This window comes from Micropterus salmoides, unplaced genomic scaffold (genome assembly GCF_014851395.1).
Source record: "Micropterus salmoides isolate LMB-PRFRI ecotype aquatic unplaced genomic scaffold, ASM1485139v1 Ms_hic_scaffold_4, whole genome shotgun sequence".
Taxonomy (NCBI): Eukaryota; Metazoa; Chordata; class Actinopteri; order Centrarchiformes; family Centrarchidae; genus Micropterus; species Micropterus salmoides.
This window is the reverse complement of record NW_024043372.1, coordinates 23027936-23054711: the sequence shown is the minus strand read 5'-3', so window position 1 is coordinate 23054711 and position 26776 is coordinate 23027936. Positions and strand designations below refer to the sequence as shown.

General features: G+C 39.9%; 2 protein-coding genes across 2 annotated transcripts; both read right to left on the bottom strand.

Annotated features, from left to right (window-relative positions):
• Window positions 1-1408: 1408 nt before the first annotated feature.
• On the bottom strand, window positions 1409-9200 carry sec61a1 (SEC61 translocon subunit alpha 1). Its single transcript, XM_038696880.1, has 12 exons — window positions 9086-9200; window positions 8387-8454; window positions 8232-8297; window positions 7378-7456; window positions 7158-7289; window positions 6972-7081; window positions 6105-6258; window positions 4645-4805; window positions 4309-4506; window positions 3987-4178; window positions 3822-3898; window positions 1409-2570 (listed from the first exon to the last, which is right to left on the bottom strand). The coding sequence occupies exons 1-12, from the start codon at window positions 9090-9092 to the stop codon at window positions 2384-2386; spliced, it is 1431 nt and encodes a 476-aa protein (XP_038552808.1). The 5' UTR covers window positions 9093-9200; the 3' UTR covers window positions 1409-2383.
• An 11765-nt stretch (window positions 9201-20965) lies between these two features.
• Window positions 20966-26529, bottom strand: ip6k2b (inositol hexakisphosphate kinase 2b). The gene is made up of 4 exons (XM_038695723.1): window positions 25935-26529; window positions 23059-23421; window positions 22736-22911; window positions 20966-22645 (listed from the first exon to the last, which is right to left on the bottom strand). The coding sequence occupies exons 1-4, from the start codon at window positions 26146-26148 to the stop codon at window positions 22055-22057; spliced, it is 1344 nt and encodes a 447-aa protein (XP_038551651.1). The 5' UTR covers window positions 26149-26529; the 3' UTR covers window positions 20966-22054.
• Between the last annotated feature and the right edge of the window lie 247 nt (window positions 26530-26776).

The following is a 26776-nucleotide window of genomic DNA, read 5'->3' as shown; positions in this document are numbered from 1 at the left end:
CTTTTCCACAAAAAGACGCTTGTAATTTGATTTCGCACAAAACTTTGGTACGATTTCCGTCTAACTTTCTGATTAGATTTTTCTAATCCAATTTCTCCCCGTCAAAATACAATATATCCCTGACATGAGATGTCAACCAAGAAAGGATGAGAAATATGATATTAAGAGGGAAATACAAACAATCCATGTTTATCCTCCTTTCAGTTATCTACAATTTAGTTATCTGTAAAGTGTACTGTCCCATTTGTGATTTTACACTTTAAAAAAACTTACAATTACCCTGCAAGTCCACAACTTTTCCAAACTTTATTTTATTTCAGGTGTGGGAGATTAGGATAAAAGTAATATTGCCGTAATAATGACAAAATCGATCTTTATATTTTCTAACATGCAATCACATAATCAATGTTTGATGAGCTCATTCATTATTGAAACGGCTTGTTGGTGTTTATTCACATAACACACCTTAACGTAAGTAACCAGATGAGTGTTTATTACTGTTTGTCAACTATAACTCCTCCATAAGTGGAAACTGCCATATAAACTACTATATATATATATATATATAATATATATAAAATATATATTATATATATATATATATATAGTATATATATATAGTATATATATATATATATAGTATATATATATATATATATATATATATATATATATATATATATATATATATATATATATATATATATATATAGTATATAGTATATATATATATATAGTATATATATATATATATATATATATATTATATATATATATATATATATATACTATATATATATATATTATATAGTATATATATATATATATATAGTATATATATACTATACTATATATATATATATATACTATATACTATATATATATATATACTATATATATATAATACTATATATATAATATATACTATATATATATATAATATATACTATATATAATACTATATATATATATACTATATATATAATATAATAATATATATATATACATAATATATAATATATATATTTATTAATATTAGACATCTTTATATCAGCTTACAAAGCCTAGTATGTTTAATTAAATATTTATAAAGTGCTCATATAGTATTAATAGCAGTAAAATGTTACTCATCCAACAGGCCAAACTTTAAGCTGACTGAATACAATAACTCATACAGCAAAAGAAAAATATAGAGAAATACCTAAAAAAAAAAAAAAAGGCCATCATTTGACGTGTTGAAGTGTTATAACCTCATATAGAATTGCTAAATCTTTATGGTACAGACATGAATACAAAGATTAAAAAAGCCCCAGAAGCATTATAGTATAAAATGACAAGTGAATTTCCCTGGAAATCCTGCGCTTCTGAAAACTGATTCACTCACTAGAAAAGCAGAAGAGTCAAAAGATTAAGCCTTTTTCCACAAAAGGTTTTATTGCGAATGTTTGTTCTGAAATGCATTTATTTTGACATATTCAAAAGACTTATCTTACACTTAAGACAAATTCTAAGTTATTCAATGCATGGCCTATGTACAGAATTTGTCAGTTGTGGAAACATGATTAACGCAAGTATGCTTAGAGCAGACAATTCAAAAAAAAAAGAAGAAAGAAAGTGGGTAACAAAAACAAATGGGACATGTGAGTTAATACTGCAGCTCCGTGGGAATGCCATACAGTAAAACAGCGAGGACCCTTTTTTGAATGGTTCATCAGATATTCACAAAAATAAGTTTGAACAATTAATTTTGACAGGTGGACCCCAATGTGAGCTCCACATCCTCTCCTCTTCTTGCAACACCCAGATCAAATAACAGCTATAACACAGATCACAAATCAGGAAAATGTACAGTGCTTGACTCAGCGTTTGACAGTTCAGCTTCTGGTCCGCACCTTCACGTAATTGTCAGAAAAAAAAATTTTTTAAAAGCTGAAAGGAAAAGTATAAACTAGGCTAAATATCGAGTGCTTTTATGCACACAACCGGCAGTTGACCTCCGTCATCTGTGTTGAGTATGCCTGCATACTGAAGCACTCTATTGTCAGTCTGAAAAAAAGGACCAAGCTCCCACAGGATTTCATCTCGTACACAAACGCAGCCTTGAAAATGAATCTTGGGGAGCTATAATCTTGAGTCAGTTAGAACTGATGAGGTACAACTGACATGTCGGTCTTTGTGTTACTTTGGAAGATTTGTGGAGGGAGCGACAAGCTGTGTAGCCCCACCACCTCACAAGGTCCCATTTCAGCTGAGATTCCTGAAGATTCCTCAAACATCGTGAAACTGGAGAGCTGATGTTTCAGGGGCTTCACATGATGTAAAACAAATGCAAGGTTGGTGATCTTAAGAAAAGTTGTTAGAAGGTGAGAGGATAATGGCTTTTCTAGAAGAGCAAGGCCCCCATGCTGCCTACTTCGCTCTGTTCTTTCACAAAGATCTCAAAGTACTGATAGATGATGGTGACGGCCAGCAGGATACCGGTGCCAGAGCCAATGGCTCCGAGAAAGTCAGCCATTACTGATAAACCACCGATACACAGTCCACCAAAGGCAGCGGCAGTAGGAATGTACCTACAACACAAAACAGGGAGATTGAGATGAATATTAATACACAGAATTTCACCGTACAATCTTTCAGCAGAAATGCCAAGTAGCAGGAATGGTAGATACACTCATCGTGATTGGAGTATTGTAGGGAAATATACTTATGGCGTTCTTGCAAAGAGTTAGATGAGAACATAGACACCATTCTTAAGTCTGTATTAAATAAAGGGCTACAGCCAACAGCCAGTTAGCTTAGCACAAAGACTAGAAAATGGTGGAAGAGCATTTTCCAAACAGTTCCTTTAAGCGGTGCATATTGTAGACGCACACCCAAGTGACCAAGTTGCAAACAACTGAGAAAAACATTAGCCATAAACAAAAGTAGTCACATTCTTGAAATGCTTCCCTGCTTTTAATTAGTTTAGTGTAGCTCAATAATTGACATTTGTGCACTCTGTGCCTTCAACAAGGGACTAAAATTCTTTGTTTGGGTGGAAAAGCATTTCTTAGAACATAAAATCTTATTACAAAAGAAAAAAGACACGTGAGTTGACTCTCCTGCAAAGACTAAGGGATTCAATCTGGCTCAAATATATGAAAAAATATGAACATAGGAACCTTGGGATCTCAACTCAGAATGAAGATATGCGGTTGAAATTTTGAAAAAGGTAGGAAGTGGACCGTAATTTGAGATTATTAATGAATTACTCTTATTAAAAGTCCACCTCTCATTCTTCGAGACTTTACACGTACATGCAGTACAAGACAAACAGACCAAATGTACAGTGACAGGCTTTTTTCACGGCAGACATTTTCATTTGTCATAATGGAAGCACAGGTTACTAATAGCATTAATGACGGCTTTGTTCTATTCAAGTGTCCCAGTCAGTTGTGACAGTGAGCCAGGGTGCACAATACTAGGATCTTCAAACTGAAGCAGCTAAATGGAATTCAACCATAATTCATTTTATTGTTTACTCTTGTGCTGTACATGAAAAAAAATGTTTTCTATATGTTTTTGCAAAACTGTGTTTGCAAGTGAGTATGTGGACTTTTTACCCTCAGGATCCATTTCCTGACAATCGAGTGTACCACTAAATGGTTACACATGTTAATAAAGGAAGGTAAATTGAAATATGATGGCTTTGAGTTTTCTTTGCTTTGTGACAAGAACATAATGTAAATTCATGATGAAAGCTTAGAACCCTTCTAACTTGTTCAATATATGGTTTAAGCGGCTGATGAGTTATGTGAATGAAAAGCAAAAAAAGATCTTACCTGTTCAGCTCATGGACCATTGAGGTTTCTCTGTGTCCTCTCATCACCATCTGCTGCTCCTTCAGCTGTTTCGCCACCTAGATGAATGGGAAGAAAAGAGCTTTAAAAACAGTCTGTTTAAAATAAACCCAATACACCACCTGCTTGAAAGTGTTTATAACTTACATCTTTTGCAGAGGACCCGGAGACTTCAATCCAGGTTTTGGAGAAAAAGGCACATGATCCGAGCATGAAGACAATGTAGATGACTGCATGGACCGGGTCGTCCAGGACAGAGCCAAATGACTCAGGGGGAGAGAGGTAGTAACAGAGTCCGCCTACAGGGTAGGCACGGGCTGGACCGCCCGTCGATGTATCCTACAAACATCAGAAAAGAATATAAGCTTTAATGAGCTGGAATTTAGGTTACCAAAAACACCTAAAAGACTCATAAAAAAGTACATCTGGGGACCCATTCTTGGAGACTAATGATTAAATGTATACTTACAGACCAAGTCCCGAGCAGGTTAACCAAGAAATTGCCACTGAAGCGTGTAGAGAGCATCTGGGAAATAACATACAAGTTGGAAACCAAGGCAGACTGCAGGATGATGGGGATGTTGGAGGTGTAGAAGAGCTTGATGGGGTAAGTGTTGTATTGGCCACGATAGCGTGCCGACTTGATGGGTAGATCAACTCTGAATCCCTGTGAGAAGAGGTGAATGTGTTGGACAACTGTTAACAATTAAACTGTTTAAATTCTCTAACATCATCTTGGTCATTAGCAATTCCTATTTTAAACTGTGAGAAAAAGTTGCAAGGTTAAGAAAGGCCATCAATTCACCTGAAAGTATATCACTACAGCAAAGACAAATACGGTGGCAATGAGGTTCATGAGGTTGGGCAGGTTCTGTCTGTAGAAGGCCTCTCTCAAAGCCCGCACTTTGTCTGTCCGAGTAGCCAGCAGATGGAAAAGCGCAATAATTGCTCCCTCAAACTCTGTACCTAGAAACACAAAAAGTCACAAGAGTGAGGCACAGATCTGTGACGTGCAGAGGAGCAACAGGATAGACTGTGATCTCGGCTATTCCAGTTACAATTCATAGTTTTCAGTCACGTGACATGCGCGGTGACCTTGAGGGCAAAACAACAGACCAACATAGCGGCTCACACCGTGACTCCCTCGCAGGGACGCTGCAAAAGCAGTCAAATTTTATTTGGATCACCTTTCAACTGAAGAAAAAGACATGAACACAAGCCCCTTTTCCACTGCACGGTACCAGCTTGACTGACTTGACAAACGAGCTGAGGGAGACTAAAATGTGACGTGTAAACACAGCAGACTACTGATTGGTCAGAGAGAATCGTCACTATCCACTGCATCATCATTATGCGTGCCTGACAGAGGCCAGCAACAGAAAGTTTTATATTTTACTAAACATCACTAAATCCACTTCTGAGAATTTTTGAGGTGAGAAATCAACTGTGCAGATTTCAAATATTGACAGTTTTATGAAAAGCAATGGCGAAACAAATGTGCGCTTGAAAGTTTTCGGAGTTGAGAAGCTCCGCAAGTGGCAGCGGGGGAAGCCTGCGGCAACCCATGGGAGGAATTTGCGAGGCCAGCCACCCGCCCGCTCACAGAGCCCTCTGGTCTCACCGTCACAGAGACCGCTGCAGCAACAGCGTCAGAGGAAAACACAGCTGGAAGATTTTCATACCGCTTATCTGTCTTTACATTCTGAGTAATGTTGAAACGTTTTAACTTAAATAAAGAGAAAGCTGTGTGGATCACTGGTGTGTGTGTCGCATTTAACATTGCGTCGCGGCAGTTGCGTGTTGCGTCGCTATGACGACCAGCTATATTGAGGGGTACTATCTCTGTGTACTATCTGCGTGTTCAGTTAATGGAATGGAAAAAAGTTTTGGGCATATCCGATCCATATAACGTTACAGAATCCCCTACCGCATTTCTACCGTTAAAAACCGCCAGGTACCTGCTGCCGCTCAACTGTGGTAACGTTTATGTTTACCTTGTGGAAAATCCCTCACCTAACACAGCCCAGGCTTGTCTCCTCCTCGATTAGTGCAATCGAAAGCACACCAACCATCCAGAATTTTGGCAACGCAAAAGTAACAAACTCAAAGTAACAGTGTATCACTTGCTGCATGGTTGGCAGGCAGCGGAAAATAACGTCTTTTTTGCCCTACAAGGAAGCGTTTTCATTGTAATGTGACGTCACATGAAAACTATGAATTAGTAACCAGAATCACATGCTCACAGACAAACTTGTGGTTTCTTACCTCTTCCAGTGTTGACAGTCGTGGGGCTGAAGGCCTTCCAGACTATAGTCTCACAGATGTTGGTTGCAATAAACAGTGAGATCCCTGAACCAAGACCATAGCCCTTTTGGAGCAACTCATCCAGCAGCAGCACAATCATCCCAGCCACAAACAGCTGTAGAGGAACACAGCAGATACTGTCAGCTGAACAATGACTGAGGCAGTCGTGAGAAAATGTTTCAATTTGCTGTAAATTCACATATCTTTGCAGTCTTAGCTGTTAATTCTGACTATGAGTTGGCCCGTTTGTTTTTATACCTGAACTTAATAACAATGTGAGCTTTAAAGAGCAGCACTTCCACTTCCACTGGGGCATATTTTACTTAATTAATCTAAACTAATCTGTTAGGCACGTAATTCTAATAACAACAATGACTATTTTAAAACTTTATAACTTGACATAATGAGATGTTTCTCTGAGATACTCTGAAATGACCTTGATGCACCTCAAGACGACAGTGGAAAAGTGGTGTCAGTTTCGTGCTTATTTTAAATGTCAACATCACTGTAGGGTATTTGTCTTTGGCAATAAAATCACCAATATTTGGGGAACATTGGGGAAGCAAAGAAGTGGATACTGATCCAAGCTAACACAGGGTTGAATGCAAAGAACCTGGAAAAGAAACATGTAGTCATAATCCTAAAAATAATGTTGGTTTGTTCTATATTGTGTTCTTTTTTCACATTGTATTATTTTCCGTAAAGTGCAAACTGAAAGCCAGTTTTAATTAATAAATTATAATATTATTTTAATAATAAAATATATATATATTTTAGTCTAATTACACAATTTGTTATGACAAATTTGAAGAAAATTCTTGTCCTCACCTGAATGATGATGAGCAGACAGATTCCTGCACCCATCTCCGAGGGATCTCCGTACATGCCGGTCATCACATATACGATGGCCTGACCGATGGTGATGATCATTCCAAACACTGAAAAACATCACAGGGATTAGACGATCTATAAAAATAATTATGAAATAGAACCACCTAATGATAGTTTAGTTACATTTCTGAGCTCCATTGAAGAGGGCTCTGTCCTTCGGTGTGTCTCCAACTTCAATGATCTTAGCTCCAGCGAGCAGCTGCATTATCAGGCCTGAGGTGACAATAGGTGAGATACCCAGCTCCATCAGGGTACCTGGAGGGAGATATTCAAGTTAGGGTATACCAGAAGGAGAAGCAAACATGCATTTAGACTTTTATTCAGTTATTAGCTAGACCAATACCTCTGTTTGAGGCCAGAATTACTCTCATCCAATAGAATGGATCTGCAGAGTCTGAGGACATGATGCCAAAGAGGGGAATCTGGAGGACAACAGTTTTCACAGGGTCAGAGAATGATTTTTTTTTTTTTTTTTCAGTGATGCTATTTTAACTTTCATTTTTTATCTTTCATTCACAACATGTAAATCAACTTTCTGGTCTAACCGAAACTAGGCAGTGCAACACTACAAACAAATCCACAGTATTCAAGAAAAGAAACGTATATTTCTTATTTCAGCTGGGATAGTTTGACATTTGTCAGGACACATATTCTTAAACAGACTATGTACTCATACTGAACAGTGCTAATTTTACTGCAAGTGGTGAGGTGCAAAATATTTTTTTAATGAATTAACATATCAACCAGCAGAAAATTAATCAATGATAGCAGGACACGATATTCAACTTTAAGGCATAACTATGGGCTATGATTAGTTGTGATGAGCAGTCAAATAATTACTTGAAAACAATTGATACATGAATAAATTATGTCTCAATTCAACTATCAAAACACAAATGTCTTTCATGCTAAGAGGTCTTATTGACAGATGTGTTGGCTCAAAAACTTTATTAACAATATTTTGGTCCTCAGACCTTTGATGAAGGTCATTTAAGAAGAATTTTATCTACCTAGGGTCTGAGGACCAAATTATCATTAATAAAGTGAGAACAACTGACCATAGTGTGTGGGATTTTAGTTGATGTTTGTTTTTCTTCAAAATGTTATTGATATTGAAATCATCTAAATTTGCGCTTCCGTTTCAACTAAATTGACTAAAGGAACAGATTATTATTAGTAATTAATTGTGATGCTTACCTGGCAACACACCAGGAAGATGAAGAGAGTGATGGCAGTCCATAATACCTTCTCTCTGAACTGGATCTGTTGGACAATCACATTATGCCAGGTATTAAAACAAATTATTAATTATAAATTGCCAAATGCACCAATACATGAAGCGTAATACACACCTTTCTTTCAGGTTTCTGGATCTCTGGCAGCACTGCACAGAATGGCTTTATCACCTCCAAGAATTTGACTGGAAACAAGCAGACATGAGTATTTACGTGAGTTAACTGGCCGTCAGTGGGACGTGGCAGTGAACGGTGGGCGGACTCAAGATAGATTTGAATTTACAATAACCAAAACCAAACATCTTTAAATGTCAAATTAGGCATTTTCACGGTGTATCTAGCTATTTAACATTATAATTTCCACATGTTTCTTGTTAGCAGGAGGCAGGTGATCGAGGAGCAGCAGGCTCGAGATAACGCCGGTTGTGTTAACGTTATGCGTCGTCATCACTAGACTGTCAGCGTCTTTGAATGAGTGGCTAACAAGTTAGCTTAGGAGATGTTTCCAACACACAAGAGCCGCCGTGGCGCTTCGCAGACCTCATTACAAGGAAGAAATCCAGCTGAAAAAAAATACTCCTTATGTGTTTTACTGAATCCACTAACCGCTTATAATCACAAAAGGCTCATAACAGTACAAAAGCAACTGCCAACTAAGCTAGCTAGCAACGTAAGCTAGCCTGGTATTAATGCCAGCGCTAATACGCCTGCTCGCTAACTAAGTTGCCAAGAACAGTTAGAACAGCGTTTCCGGTGTTTCTGCACAGGCTCAAGATATAAAAGCTAGTACAACTTGTGTGTCAAAGTCATACTCACTGCCCATGATGTCCCAGCTGTCCACCTATGTGCTTCTTTACTGTGTAAATGTGACTAGAGTGAATCTCAGCCTGAGCTGCCGGGAGGAGGAGACACGTTAGAGACACGTCACCACTACAGACACGAACCCCAACGATTTAAAGAACCAGCTAATGGAAAATATTACATTTATTCATGCAAAACGTCTGAAAAAAACCATAAACACAACATTTCAATATAGAAATAACAAACATTATAGTGAAACATTATGTGGTCTAAAGAAAAGTAAAACAATTAAAACAGTTAAAATGTGTAAAGATTTTTCCAGTGTGTACAAGCAAGAAGTCCAGTGTTATATATAGGAAGATCTATTGACAGAAATGCAATATAATGTACATAACTGTGTTCAGAGGTGTATAAAGACCTTACATAATGAACCGTTATGTTTTTATTACCTTAATGAGCCATTTCTATCTACATAGCCTACTGTTTAAAACTATGTTCTTGACCAGTTAATCACCTTGACAAACCAATGCCATTCAGAGCTAAGAAAGTTTAGAACCATATACCGCTATATGAATTATCTTTTATATGTTGAAAATGTTTGAATTGCAGTGTAGATGATCTGTTTACAGTATGTGAGAAAAAATAACCTATTGGTCCTCTTACATGGACGTCGCCATGTTGCGCTGCCATGTTTCTACAGTAGCCTGAACGGACAAATGGCACTACAGAGTGCATTTTGTCACTACCTTGAATATGTACGTAAAGAAGTACTAGTAGTATTAGTCGACTGGTTTATTAGAAGTAAGAATAGAAAAAAAAATTTGGACGAATGGAGGAACACATGTACTATTTAGCACAAGAACCGACAGAGCGTGTAGGCCACCATAGCTTCTCCTGCGCGCTTGGAAAGGGAGGGGGGAGCGGTGAATACATGGAACATAAAGAAGTACACAAAACTTTGATTTGTGCAATATCTCGTATTGCAAAAATTTTTGACGGTTTACTGTCCAGGTAGAGGGAACTAGATATCTGTGTGTTGTTTATACGCTAATCAAACACATCTTTGTTGTAGCATCCATGTTCATTCAACAATGAACACACACTGAAGTCGGAAGAGCGACTTCACAATTCGGGAAATGGGACCACTCGAGGAGCACGTGAATGCACAACGAGCTGCTGATTGCAATTCGCAACCTTCACCACTAGATGCCATTAAAACTTGCACACTGAACCTTTAAAGCCTTTTTGCTTGTTACATGATAGCCTTATATGTATCTAGCTGTGTTATGTTCTATTATTCTGTTGTTTTTATGTACTTTTGTTTTGGTTGAAGATTTTTGTAAGATGAATAAGATTCAGTAAAATAAAATAAAATATTTGATGAACCAGCCTCCAGTGTTGTAGCTAAACACGAGCAGCCTCTGAATTTAAACTGTGAAGATGATATTTCTTATTTTGAAACTCAGATAAGAGTAGGTGATTTCATTAGGAAAATTACATGTCAGTTCAGTGCGGCAGCTCACAATTTCTCCTTCGTTGAACATGAATTGTTTTTTTCTACTAAATATGTTAAAACACACAACAACAAAAGTCTTGCAACAACTATTATATATTTTTTAAACAAATTTTGTATTTATTTTTCTAATTCTTACCACCTATGTGCAATTCCTACACTTGTTTTAAAAGTTTAAAGTAGTTAAAAAGTAGTAGTTTAAAATCTCTTTTCTTGTTTTTATCTTTAAATGTATTTGATTTATTTACCTTAAATACATTGTTTGTGGAATTTGTAGGCCTATTTCATGTCATCACCGTTAATGTGTTGACTTTAATAAAGTTCTGGGGAGGAAAAAAGGGTATTTAAAAACCAGCCAGTTATAATGGGTTAGGGCTAGACAAGTCTGGGGGCCTAAAGGCTTCATGTTGTCTGTGTGAGTTGTAATTTGATTGTTTGATAATATGCAGCACTGAAAAGTAGTGTAGTAGTGCAGTGTAATAACTGAAATGTTCCACATGTGGCTCCTGCATGTACACCTCTTGAGGCCCTGTCTTATTGTGAGGCTCTGTGTCAAAATCCAGTTTTAATTCTTCACTTGATACTATGCTTACATGGAGCATATACTTAATTGCACTTTTGTTCAACCAAATTATCATAAACAAATTGACATACAGCAAACCTGGGGCAGGGTAGTTTTCCAGCGTAGACATACTGGTCGGTTTATGGGCCTCAATATAAACACAGAGCTCATTTTTGCCTGTCTTACCCTGCATTTAATGCAACTTTACAGATCTTCTCCATTACATTTCAGATATAAACACTGTGCTTTTTACTCCACTACATTTATTTGACAGCTGTAGTCACTAGTTACTTTGCTGATTAAGGCTTTGCATTCCAAACTTCAAAATATGACGAATCAACAACAGCTATATAAAGCAGTTAACTCCACCTTGAACAGCTGAATCATTAAATGTTCATTGTATGTTTCTGCATTGATAATAATAATCAATGATACAATATGTAATGACTCAAGGCTCTGAAGAGGCCATTCAACATTAGTACATACACTTTTGATATACTGAGTTTATTTTTCTGATAATACTTTTTTTACACATTATTCTTACTTTTGCTTATATTTCTGCTCTGACCAGCAGATATTTGCTGTTCAACTATTCCTCCCTGCAGGAGCACATGCATGTCTCCACCAGAGAGCAGCAGTGGCCTGAAAAGGATCTAGTTCAGGAAATGCAGGCCGATGAAGACACTTTTAAATACCAAGCTTCTCTCAAGCCAGGATGACTGTAAACAAAGGCAAAGTCACACGAATGAAGGGAGTCGCATGAAGGGAGTTGACAAAATAAAGGAACACTTTACTATGTCAATAAATGCACTGCAATAGGCCTGTAATAAATGCTTCATTTGTAAATATTATCATGTTAATGCTATGCATGTGCTTGAGAGAGGCGTACTGGTGTCAAATAATAGTAACGGGCAACACCTTCAATAAAATATTGCACAACAACCAAAGAGTCACCACAAACAGCAGCATGTCAAAAACATTGACTGAGAATGATGATACAAACAGCATTTATTTCCAACGGATGTCTCAGTCTCAAGGTATTTCTGAGCCCTACTTTAGACTCTTACTTTGCTACTTATTTGAAGTCCCTACTACATAATTTTTGAAAGAAGAAAGTTGGAATAGATTTATTATGTTGAGATTTGCCGCAAATACTTACTGTGGTCAAGTACCGTATAGGACCACAGAGCCTTGCCACAGCTGTACAGTTCATGTCCCAAATGTGACTATGAACTGGAAGTGCTTAGTAAACAGGGCTACTTTCTTCATGACATGAAATGTATTTAGCCAGTGGTGGCTATTCAAGTGTGATACAATACATATGAAAATCGGAATAATACACCAATACATATAATATATAGTATTATAAAGGCAGTGGCCCCGAACATCAATCTTTCCCTTCAAAAATGCAGTATGACAGAGTATCAGTCAACAGGATGTTGTAAATAGTTGGTGAAGCATTTCTCACATAGTTGAAAGAGGAGAACGGCACACACAGTGTAGCAGAGAAAGAGCTCAGTCTTTCAGAGCATACCCTGATAACAGAGTGCCCATAGTGTTGTGGTACAAGGGAAAAGATAACCGAGAGGCTGCTCAAACAGAATGAAGCCTTATCTAAGGTTCCTCATTTGGTTATTACACTGGAGGACACAGTTGTTTGTTTTTTTAAGAACAACAATTCTAGGACCAGACACAGAACTTTAAAGGTCAACAGGCCCAAGCTACATACATGGTAAATATAGAACAACATACACGAGTAGCCAGTCATCATCAGAGTGACTGCGTGAGTAAAGTGAAAATGTGATAGGCCTACCTACCTGCAATTAAAGCAAGACTCATGACAAGAGTCTAAATGAGACCAAAAGTTAAATATATACGTAGTTTGGTAGGGAAATATGTCACATGCATTTTTATAGAATGTTATAGAATATGAGAAGATACCACTCTCATGTCTGAACTATAAATATAAGTAAATATGAATGGAAACACAGGGAAACAACAATACCAATGCCCACCCACCAACACCTCTAAAGTAACATAGAGTTTGTTTACCTGTACAAAAACAACATTTTCAAAACACCATTTTCTAAGCAACCAGCGGACACTCCACGAAGTAACTGCTCCCAGCCGAGCAAAAACCCATTACATGAACCCCCATATTTAACTAAAGATAAGCTTTAGGGTTGTTACAGCTCAGCTGGCTCCAGCTTCATACTGAACATGACAGGCATGAAAGTGGTATCGATCTTCTCGCCTAACTCTAAGGAAGCATGTGAAAAAAACATATTTTTGTTGGGGGTCAGGGAGATGACAGGAAATGAGGGAGAAAGATTGGGAGCGACATGCAACAAGTGAGCCGGGGGACGTTGAGGGTCATTTTCTGTGCCCCATGTCATATCATTTTACCCTTACATGTAGCCTACTGTATATAAGTAGTTTATGTTGAGAGCATCTAACGGTTTCGTGGTGATATTCACTGGATGTTAAACTGAACTGACAAAAAACTCACAATTAGAGTAGTCACTGGTCTAAATCAATATATTTAATATATTTTTTCACAATCTCTGAGATTTAAGTAATACCAGCATTAATGATGGCTGCATTAGTGTATATCTCAAGCTTACACACTCTTAATACATGCCCTCTCTTTGCCAATGTCCACATGAACATGGACACATATGCTGCTGGCATTACATAAGAGTCTGACTTTGCTGCAACGTGAAGGAATGTTGAACTATCACTATTGTTCTTTTACACCCCTGCCTTTCCCCCCTCACATTCATCTAATTCCTTGTTGCTTGTACAAGAGAGGAGTGTTTCACTCTGTGCTGTAAAAGAGTTAACACCCTCCATCGAAACCAGATTACTTGTTTGTGTTTCAATTAGTGCACACCTATGTGTGTGTAAAGCAGATTATCTCGCTCATAGATTGCCTGAATCCTGACGTAGGGAGGTAAAAGCACATGTCTGGGAAAGGCTGCACTCTGATGTTTACAGTGACAGGTTAATACCACGTTCTCTGCCATCTCCCACCTCCCTGGAATGTCCAGTTTTTTTTAGGGGAGGAGTGAACATTGGATACATCAACACAAGAAACTGTGTGGGAGTAAAGAGTCACAAGATCACCATGAGACTGAGGGTGTGAGTCACTCCATGCTCAGCTGTCTTATCCCGCTTCTCTTGTTTTCTGTCTGCTACCACTCTGGGAAAACCTTAACAGTACAACACTGTGTCCTTGCCCTCATGCACCTGGTAACAACAACATCTACAGATCAGCGACCCCTATCTCCTCCCTGCAGACATTTTCTCACACAGCTTTGGAGGGTTACTGAAGAACAGCTCTGCTCCTCAGCTTTAAATAAACATGGTTTATTACAGTAAATGCATCAAATACTGAATGTTCACCATCGTAGTTTTGCATGTTAGCATGCTAACATTAGCTAATCAGCACTAAAGTTAAACACACAGCACAGCTGAGGCTGGTTCGTTCATTAGTTTAGCAGGTATTTTGCCAAAAAACCAAAGTGTTGGACGGATTCATTCGGATGTTAAAAAGTCAGTTACAATTCATCCTGAGAGGAATATGATTTCATGTTAATCCATCCAATAGTTGTTGAGATATTTTAGTCTGGACCAAAATGATGGACCAACTGACACAATGCTGCTAATAATATGGCTTAAACATGTGTCACTGTCCATAAACCTTTAGTTCAGCTCAATTCATAGAAAGGCACAGTGTAAATGTGGGATGTCTAAATTGGGGATGAAGCTTTGTAAATAATAGCACCTTCAAATCCCAGAGGCATAGAGTGGGGAGGCGTTTGCTGTTGTCGTCCTGTTAATCTTACTTTAACAGCTGTGCTCAGTGCGGTCTTATATAACCAGTTCAAAGGTTCCTTGACATCTACGTTCTTAACATAAACAAGACCATGACAGCCAGCCGAGATGTATAGTCTCATGTTTTACAAAATGAATTGCAATGTGTCTTAAAAGACCAGCTGTTCTTTGACAATAGCAGTAATGCTGAGAATATGAGGGTTAAATATAAGGGTTAAATCCCATAGTTACTGTAAAAGGTTCAATAAACACAGTATAAAGACAATCAACAGAGGTCTACAACTGTATCAGTGTAAAATAGATTAAATATTTGTGAAACATCACTGGAAGCAATACAACACACAATAAAGAAGCAAGACAACCTGCTGAAAAATTCCTTCAAGAAAAATGAATGAGCTAACGTGACTGCTACAATCTTAATTACATTAATTAAAAAGTACCCAGTGACATCATTGTGCTGCAGATGAATGAGAGTGCACAGCTACTAAGGACTTTTCATTGAAAGACACCTCCTCTCCCTACATACACACTCACTCATTATAATCCACCTACGGGCACTGCAATTACTGCGGGGAAAGAGTCTGGTGTCATGGGATGTATGAAGAGGAACATATCTGTGAGGGAGATAAATGCAGCCATGTTTTTACCAGCCGAGGACCAAAACAATCTCACTGACGGGAGAATGTGGCGTGTCTGACAAGCCATGATATAACACTGCAAGAGTTAACCGTCCTTAACTGGACTGTAGTCATCAGGCTTAATCCAGATTATTCCAGACACACTCGTAGCTCTCTCGGCCTGTCTTGTCTGGGTTATTTTAAGCAACCATACTCACTGCGGTTGCTGCAGGGAAAATGAGTGCGCCTGTACTGTAATGTGGATACAAACATCTTGACTTGCCGAGAAAGGGCTTCTCTTTTCAAACACACACACACACACACACACACACACACACACACAAACACACACACACACACATACACACACACACACACACACATATACACAAACACACACACACACACACACACACACACACAAAGGATTATGCACATCACAGCAAGGCCCAAAGGTAGGGTGAGGTGTCAGCATCAAACACATCGCTCTTCTTTTACATTTCACATTTCCTTCTAACAGGACATTTAATTACAAATTAGAATAAACAAAAGTGGCAAATTAAAGCAAAAATCTAAACAAAATTAGTGGTGAAACAAAACTAATGCAGATGCTTCCATGCATGTGTACTGCATGACAGTCATTAACTAAAGTAATTAACATCCTTTCATGCTCAAGACTGCAAGAGGGAGAGATCTTAGTGACTTTGTGACATGGGTGATTATTGGGGTGCAGATGGCAAGAAGATTCAGTCACATAGACTACTCAACTAGCGTGGGAATAGTGGTTGAAGTGACATCTGCATTGAGGTCTATGAGAACTATAGGCTTCAATGCTTGACCACTACAGTGAGGGGATCAGCTGGCTCTTTTATGCTAAGGCATGATTTGGGTCCACCAGTCCCCTTAGAGGAAAGGGTCACGGCAAATCAATATACACTGAAAAAAAATTATAAATGCAACACTTTTGTTTTTGCCCCAGTTCATCATGAGCTTTCTCTGTGTACACAAAAGGCCTATTTTTCTCAAATATTGTTCACAAATCTGTCAAAATCTATGTCAGTGAGCACTTCTCCTTTGCAGAGATAATCCATCCACCTAACAAGTGTGGCATATCAAGATGCTGATCAGACAGCATGGGTATTGATACTATTTTGATATTGATATTATTTTGGTCCAAAATTTTGCTGTTTTAACTGGAAACAATAATGGTGTAAATCCTCCTAGAGTTCAACAGACAACAGATAATCTCTGCTAAGGGGGGTTGAAGCTGTTTTGAAGGTCCATGGCTGCCTGACAATTAATGTTGTTTTGACTTTCATTTATCTCCCATCTGTATAAATATGTACAAAATATGTGGTGTTGTTCAATACACAACAGTTGACTCTTGGATTTGGTAACATAAATAAACTTTGAGAACAGCTGTTGATGGACTGACACAACCCCTGATGGCAGCTGCTCAGAAATGAGACAAAACATTTAGTGAGACCCCTGAGGAGTTACATAACCCCAGCAGAACATCTGGTCCTGTCCAAAGGAAAACTCACATGTATACTGTCTAACTTCAGCATTCAGGCGTCCTTTATCTTGCTCACTACATGAGGTTTGATTAAAAAAATAGTATGTCTTGCACAACTGAGGCCAAGATCCAGCTATCCATCTAGTTACGCAGCAGATCCCTTGATAGGTTAAACATTTCAACTAATGTTAATTAGGCCTTCAGGGACAAAGGTTAAAGAGGTGATAAGACTTTACATTAAGACAGTGCCAGCAGACTATGGAAGTAAAATTCTGACACAATTGGCCTGATATGAAAATGGGCCGACAGTAAGGACACAGTGTGCTCAGTTTTATTGTATCATAAATTCTCCTTCTGATCATGTTATTCCTTCTGGGGCCTGTGTGTTGTTATCTGATTGATCTGCTGACCAGGGTTCAAGGGGGGTTGCATAACGGGTTGTGGCGTCGTAGTCTTTGAACATATGATATACATTGTGCGCAAGGACCACACGCGTCATCCATCTATTTGCTGACAGAAACATTACCTTTGACTCTCCTCAGGTTAAGTAAATTTTTTCATTGAACGCATATCAGTTATTTTAATTATACCCTTTATATCTACGCTGTAATCAGTCATCACCAACTTCATAAAATGGTCCTTTGAGTGTCTTGGTTTTCCAGACAATATTTCTGTTTTAGGTCTTGAAAGCTCACACATGTTCTAATGTACCACATCTAATGTACTCCAATGGTACATAATGCAGTGATACCTTTCTCTGTCCATTGTCTGAACCAAAACATTTTTCATCGGGAACAAACTCATACCTCCTATTGCCTTTGTGTCTGGGTTATTTTAAGCTCACATACACTTCTCTGTTGTTGCTGCAGGGAGAGTGGGAGTGCATGTGCTGTACTGCAGATTCTCACAACACAGAGAAGTGGCTTCTCTTTTGCAGCACGAGATCAGGCAGGTCTGCAACAGAATGACTTTTAAAGTCATCAGGCTGAGAAGCTCAGGTAGCCAGAATGCCAATCAAACAATAACAAAAGAATTTAAATCAGCTTGAACTGTCATACTCTGACACCACAAGTTATGGACGACAAGCCTCCTTGCTGCAAACACCTGCGTGTACACCTCCACATAAGAACTTTGCATTCACGTGTGATCATCAGAGTAAGATTAATCACCGGCTCTTACATCATAACTCGCACATTCCTGTGTGCTATTGGGGTCAATCAGGCTTTATTCGTTCTTTTAGTACTTTGCAAAACCACTATGTTGATCAAATTACATTCAGTCTGATCACACTTGCAGTAATTCCGTGAGTGCAATGCTTCACTAATTGATGTTTTCTTGCAATATTTTGAAACCGAGCCCCCTAATCCAGTGAAAACAGAAGGATCATTTCACTCCACAATTAGTTCTATGCCAGGTGTCATTTATTCAGGTTATGTGAATATTTTTGTATGAGCAATGAGACCGAGCCACCCCCTTGTTTTGTAGTGCAGAACTGCTAAAGATACTGGTGCTGTTGCCATAGTAATGGATCACTGTTATAAAAGTCACTTCAGTCACCAAGGCAACTGTCCCACACCAGCACACCCACATGCATACAACACAGGCACAGCACAGACAGACGAGCCCACTTAACCAAAAAAAGAGAGCAAATCAAGTGAAGAAATGTTTCAATACACAGGAGACAGTGCACTTCATCATTCAAACCATATGAACAAGCTTGGGTCTGTTGAATCTGTTTTGTAGAAGGCAGCAGATGAGCAGGGAATGTGTTTATTTTTAGATCTGAAAAGAGGATCCCTCTGATCTTGTGCCCCATGATATCATGTCTCTTAAACTGTCTGTCTCTCTCTTTACTTTCCTTTGATGAGGTCCACTGCACCAAACTGGACAAAACCCCCTCACATCCTGGACAGGCAGACAGATAAGACGTTTTGTCTTAAATGTCTTATTAGATTTGATATTGCTTAATCCACCCATGTCTAGTTGTTTATTTTGGGGGGATATGTGCATGAACAATCTCGTAACTGAATCTTGCACATAAAGCGCGGGTATGTGGGTCATCTGTAGGCCCTGCGTCATCAGTCTGTTCCAGCCTGTCGTAGAGGAAACTGCTGATGCGATGATGATGTGTGGTTGTGGCAGGAGAGTGCTGCATGATGCTCCTGAGGGCCCACAGTTTGTTTACTGGGTGTCATTGGTCTGACCAGTTTGTCCTGAATACTAGTGTTGCCAAATATGTTTTACTGCACCTGCACAAACATCAAAAAGACTAGAAAACCTCACATCTCTAAATAAATAAATAAATTTCATAACGGTTATATGACTTCTTTAACAACATAAGCCACCTCTTAATGTTTTTTAACCTGCTTCACAGATTGAATTGTCCAGGGTTGAAATCTGCTACTTTATCCACAACAACACCAAGCCTTTACAAATACAACAATAACTGAAACTTTACTTTGAAGCAGGTTGCCAAGTTGTTGAAAAGTGATGCAGCATTCTAGGCATACTTTCCACAGAGCCAGTGTTTCCGTGGACTCAAGAGTGTTTTCCGGTGCTGTAAAGCCGATTAGGCTGACTACAAAGCCGCTGGTTTTGGCAGGCACCAACTTTCACTACGGAGTTGAGGGTGCATAAAGTATGTTGAACAGTGGTCATCCGAGGTTGCTGCTTTGGAGCTGTTGGTGCATGTGGCTGCTTGCTCACACCTTGTAATACTTCCTGCTTGGCATTACAGCCCAAGTGGATGTTTTTCATGTTTGAAGTGAGAATCTGAGCCCTACGCCTTCCTGGTGCAGATCAGGCACCGATGTCGCCCCTGAATGGCAACCAGGCCAAAAGCTCAACTAAACTGCTTAATAATGAACTCTTTAACTATGATGACGCATGCATGAGGTGAGGTTTGCAATCTTTGTATTTACACTTTCTCAAGCATATTGTATTTGTGAAAACAAAGGAAAAATCCCGAAAGAGTAAAGCCTGTTCCTTCGGCAGACACTTTCCTGTGGATCAGTTTTGTCAAAATTAAAAAAATACACACTGAATAAGCACACAATACCAGGTCCTGATGTTTTGGTTAATAATCAATATAACTTGTTTTTGCATAGAAACTCACATCACAGTGTTCAGTGATGTTAGAGCAAATTATCCTTAATACTAGCATCTTCTCCAAATGGTTTTATATTTCATTTGAGAAATATTCAACCATGGCTGCAAGAATTCAAGTCACATCCATCAACCTCAACAGCATCACGTCGCATTTCTCATGTGTCATTACATATTGGTTTGTCTGTCTCTTAATTTCAGTGTTATGCGCCCTCAGCAACAATCTGCAATAAAATCTTAATCTTCAGAATCCATCTCACTGCAGAGACACTTTTTGATGTAACTGGATCTAAAAGCAAGCACCTCTGTCCAACCTGAGGGGTGTATGGAGATACTACCAGAAAAGAGAAGTTTGCATGTAAGTGTTTGATGCTGTTTTCATAAAAACAAGTACAATGATTATTTGAAACTGACCTCTTGTCTACAAGTAAATTTCTAATAATAAATTTGCTGTGAAAAATCAGGAAAATGCTCAAATCAGTCAGTCAGTGCCTCAGCCATGAGGAAAGTAAAAAAACAAAACAAAGTGAGGTGCTGTCACATATAATTTTAGGTCCTTGCAGCCTCTCACACTTACCAAGGGGGAGGTTTGCAACGTTTTCGGATTGAACATGTTTCCTTGCAATGTTCTGCAACGGGTCCTGCTCACATGTCATTTCCCTTTCTCAATTCGCCACTTCCTGTCCAGTGAATGTATATTATTCAAACACTACATGGTGTAAATAAACACAAGATGGACCATAGCTTTTTTTTTTTTTAAACCAGAAATGAATGCCTTTATTTTCCAAGACAATGTTAACACACAGCTCTTGCAAAAATAAAATAAATCAAAGTCTGTCAAAGTCAGAACAAAACATTTAGAGTGGTAATATGGAATGTAGAGGTTTCCATTTTTTTTTAGTTTTTAAACAATCCTTTCAAATAAATAGTCTCTATATAGTCTTTGTAGCTAGTGTTTTTAAATCAATATATTCTCTTTGTTAAGTCAAAGTTTCAGGAATGAAGAAGAGAGAATCAGACAAAAACAAAGACAGTGACAAAACAAGGATATTATCCCCTTTTCTAGATGTCTTCGTTTTATAGGCAAAAAGGTATAGGGGGGACCAACTGTTGGAAAAAAAGGCAAATCCCTTCTTCTAGACCTAAATAATTGTCTTCCACCAAAAACTGTAAATCCGAGCACCCGATGGACACACAAAACATGTTTGATACAAGAGACACCAACATAAACACAAAATGTCCTTCTCAGAAGCTTAAGTTGTCATTGGCTACAAGGCTGCTAACCTTGAACAGTCAACTCCCCCACAAATAATGTGCTGTGCTGTTGGGGGCCGGCAGTCCAAACTTCATCCAAAGAAAACCCCAAAACGTATGTCATGTCACAGGTAAAGCACCATGTCAGGCTCCTAGAACTACACTTGAGCTTCAATTATCTCTGTCTCGCTCTTTCTCTCTCAGAGAGAACCTCATAGAAACTCGTCTGTACCAAATGAGAAGTGGAGGAGGGTCCTAGGATGCTACAGGAGTTCCTGTGGTTGTTGAGACTGCTGTCTCATACAACATTTCTCCTACCATGTCTAACAAAGAAAAAGGTGCAGTCTCAAAAAGAGAAAAGTGCAAGTAGGGGCACACATAGCCCTGTCCTCGGAGCAACTAAGAGAGTACAGGGATGGCCACACAGACACTACCCTTGACCCCGAGGTGTCTTGAGGTTCCCTCCAAGCAGAGGACAATCAGAACCCTATGTAGGCATAAGGACAATGCACCAGTAAGGAGGGTTTCAGGGAGCTCATCCCAGGCTTAAAATTTTGACCATGTTGGCTCCAGTGCAGCCTCAGTCAGTACTGTGATCCTCCAGCTGGGAGATGATGGTGATCAGGTTCTGAAGGCCGAAGATGAAATCACTGTCCTGGCCTTCGTGCACCACACTGTCTTCTCCATAGTGCCGGCAGGTGGTGTGAGCAAAGTCAATCATGCGCACGTCTACCGCAGGGCTGCTGGCCTCTCCTGTGCTGTGGGATGAGTGGCTGCTGCTGCTTCCTCCAGCCACACTCGCACTGCCACCTGCTGAGGAGGAACGGGGGAAACCAAAGGCCCCTTCATCTTCTTCGTCTTCCTCCTCATCAGATGGCTCATCCTCATCACCTTCTTCCCCACCGTGGTGTCTAGGTCTAGTGGGAGTCCTGGGTGGGTCTCCGTCATATATAATGAGCAGGGAGCTGGAGTAGAAGCGGTAGGACTCGCAGGCCTCCAGGGCAGCTTGCATTTCCCGGAGTCTGCGCAGCACCGGGGACAACAGCTCTCTGCGGAGGCGGCGTCCGTTGTGGAAGAACTGGTAGAGAGCCTCCTTGAAGCCTGCAAGGGTCATCTTACGGCCCTGGTACTTATTCATGAACATCAGCTGGCCTGAGTCTGACTGGTACACCTGTGGGTCACACAGAAACATAAGCACTACAGTTTCACATCACCAATAAAAAGAACATCAATGCAGAATTGTGTTACATCTCTACCATACCTGCATGCCACAAAGTCGTACCCCAATAGAGGCCGATGTGCTCTGTTGACACTTGCGAATCTGGTGGGCTTTCTTCTCCTCTGAAGCATCATCCCCGTGTTGGCGAGTTCCCATCTTCAAGTCTAAGACACATGGTACTCTGTAGCGCCATGTCAAGTTCTCCAAAAGAATAAATTCTGTGAATGTGGGTCAAGGATCGCACAACAGCAAAAGACCTATGAACTAAGACAGTGTAAGTGCTTATATTGACATAAAAGACCCATCCCTCTACTTCACTGCCCTCTCAGACACACAGGAATTGCTGTTGATTCATGAAAGGATACTGTATTGGTTACGGTGCTTTGCGTTCTCCTTCATCCTCTGTAGGTGCTGCTGATGACATTTGAGACTCCAGGGGTTGTGTTTAATCTGTGGCACCACATTTCCTTTCTCCAGGCTGAAATAGAGAACCTCTGCCTGCTGCTTGTCTTCTTTGCGGCTGTGTCGAGCTCTGTCTTTACTGTAGTTGTCACTTTCCAGAAGCAATGAGGACTGCTTCTTGTTGCTCCACTTCAGCATCTTGGTCTTGGGCTCGCAGTCCGCTGAGGGATCGTTGTTTTCCAGGTCGCCCGATTCGCTGTGAAGGGGGTAGGCGATGAGGCACAGGTTCCCTTCCTCATCCTCTTCGAAACTGACTGACACGACACCTGAGAGAGGAAGAGAAGGAGCACCAGAGAGTGGTTATGGGTACTGGGAATCATTTATAATAATGGGAATCATATTAGGTAGCCATTTATCAGGCCTTCCTAAATCTTTTTATGAATTTCCACAAAGATACTAACACATTCATACAGTGATTTTTTTCATGCGAATATCCGAACATGTTGTATGGGAGGTTGAGGCTATAGAGGTGAAGAGGAAAGCAGGACATTAACAAGCAGAGCAACATGTCAGAGAATAAACTGTATTTATAAGACTCATTATTCAGAAAATGAGACACAAAACACCACGCGAGGCTGAAATGTGTCAAACTGAGAAGCACATTTATTAAGCAACTCCTCATGAAAACACACACAATAACTCAAAATACAGAATTTCAAGCAGCCTGCAATGACATGAAAAAAAAAATGCAAGAACAGTTCTCTCTTTACACACACAAAAACATACAGTGAACAACAGCTAAATAGAAAAAAAGAAAAAACAGTGCTATACCATGATTCAGTGACATGTGTCTGTAGACACAGTTCATAATACAGGCCTTGAAAGAATCAACAGACATTTAATGCAGTTTGTATAGAAGCATCAACCCTGATTTTACAAACAAACCAGAGAGGGGTACAGGGTCTAACAGATGTTTCCAGAACCATCTTAATGATATAAGAAACACAGTGTGCTTTAAGGCCAATGCTATTTTATGACATGATCCACAAACACCCCCGCCCCTACAACAAGTCCCTAGAAGGGGCTGTGTGTGTCACACTTCTCTGTGTATGGTAGGGGAAGTTTTGCACTCAGAATAAACATCACAGCTGCCGCGTCTGATAACAGATAACACACAGATAGTTAGGAGAGATGTGGTTGAAAGTGATCGAAAGAGAAAGTGGCAGAGATATGATACACTTTGCATCACATTACGAAACAGCCACCAGATAAAAAGCAATTTATTCGGAGAACAACCAGACCAAACAGGAAAAGTGTTTTAAAAAAGCATTGTGCTTTTGCATGTTAACTGGCGGGCCTGAGGACCCAGCATTCACGTTTCTTCCGCAGCCTGAGGCACGGCTGATGTCACGTGCACGGACATCATCATCCTGCAGGAAGCCCTGCCTCTAAAGTCTGTCCTTGACTGTGGACTGTGCTGCACTGTCATCACATCACCTCAGTGAGTGTGGGAACTTGTGAGTCACTCTGACTAAATTCACAAGAAGGGCTCATAAACTTGTAAAACGGGGGCATCGATAAATACTTTTACAGCCCAGCAGCATTAATTGACTGTAATATACTAGCAGGGGTTTGACATAGTTGCAGATCATTATCAGTGGCTTTTGTATAATTAGGTTCAATAGCTCTGGATGTCAAATCCTGCTTTCATGTCTGCATCTTGCAATTAAAATCCTGTACACTATCGTTATCTACATATACACATTTGTGATGGCCTTAATGTTCATAATATGTTGTACAGTTAGTTATAAGCATGAATTTCTTCTTTGCTCAGATTACAAGGTGTAGCAAGGTGTCCTGGAACAATTAGATATTGTTGAAATGTCTTTATCTCTAAGCAAAGTACCAGTATGTATTGTGTGAAATGTAAGTGACAATGTAAGAATGTCACTGCTGAGGAGCATTCAAAGGCCCCAGATGTCCTCTACTATCTGCCCCTCCAAATCCCACATCCTCCTCATCCTGAGTCTTTTTATAGTCCCATGCTGCATTTCTGAGGAGTCAAGATACCATGAGTGTGTCTTACCACAGTAATTTGACCCCCTACAGACGTCTGTATCAGCATGTGCTAGGTGTCATTGTCTGTGGGTGAAATCGTGAGAAACAGGAAATGCCTACGTGTGTACATAAAAATGTGTATTCGTGTGTGGCATTGAAACAGCGGTTTGTCTTTTTAAGAAAATCTTGGTTTAAAAAAAAACAAAAAACAAAAGACTGATCCAACGTTTCTGTGACGGACCTGCAAGCAGTCCTGGACATTTCTTCAACTTGACGTTAGCATTTCTCTCCTGGTGATCTGTCCCATTTATTTTTGATCCCTGTGGAACTCTATCTCACTCTGAAACCGTACCCGCCTTTAAGCCAGGCATCGCACGTAAAGAGCCTCTGGCTACTCACCGTGTTGGTAGGTAGTCAGGCCTGCCAATTGCTTCATTCTTACATGAGTGACGCTGAACACAGGTCCCATTATGATGCCATTGAAAACAGAAATGTATCTATAGATATGTGAACACATTATGTAGTGTGTTGTTGTGTACAGCATTGCCATTGCAACAACCCATCACTCTGCCCATAGCAGAACAGCATCCTTATGATCTGAACAGATGCATTTGTTTGCAGTGTAACGTTAATATCAAATGCAGCAAATGGTACATTATATATTGCAAGCTGTTAGCATAAAGCTACGGAAAAAGAAGGAAACTATTAAAGCCAGATACCAAAACATCATCTCATATACGCCGTCTTGACACTTCCCCCAGATTTGGGAAGGGGGTCTTACCTTTATACTGAGGGGTGAACTTCCTCATCTCTGGAGGGAGGCTCTTGTAGAACTGGTGCTCCCGGGGGATTAGGGGTTTGCAGATTGTTTGTTCCCCAAATCGTAGCACACAGGAGTGGCCTCCCACCTGGTGCACGAAGGGCTCAAGCATCACCCCTTTTCCGGGATATGGAGTCCCGTCCGCCTGCATGAGGGCTTCCAGAGCTGGACTCATCCTCACTCCGCATCGGACAGCTAAGCTGGTGGGACCCACGTCGGTCGGGACGCAAGAAGCTCGGCCGCTCGTTTGGCTCCCTATCCTAGAGCTCTTTTCTGTTGGCTCGCACGGGGGCGCTACTGGTCGCCTGCTCAAGCGCAGCGGTGACAAACAAAAGGCTGAACAGGAAGGACAGAGGGAACGACAAAATCCCGTATTCCCGTTATTTTCCTCCTATGAGGTCAACCTGTAGAGCTCCTCCGCTGTACTGGATATTCTCCGTGTTTGTATACGTAATAAAATACTACTTCAAACCTGCTTAACACACTTTATAGCAACGTGCGTTTCAGCTGTCGGACTGTTTCCCGAAACTGACGACAGAGCAACTGACGACAGAGCTGCTCCTCCAGCTAGAAAAACAGAAAGCACAACCAGCAAGTCCCACCTCTCCCCACAGACAGCCAATCATAGAGCCGCAGCTGTCGCTGGGAGGAGACAAGGCGCCTAGGAGAGGATCAAGCAGATCAGGCAAACAAAGAGGAAGGAGAGAAAACATGGGGGGAGGGGAGAACAGGAAAAATACTAGACACAAAAACACAACACTGACGGGATTTCTTTAAATGTACTTGCACGTTTCATTGTTGTT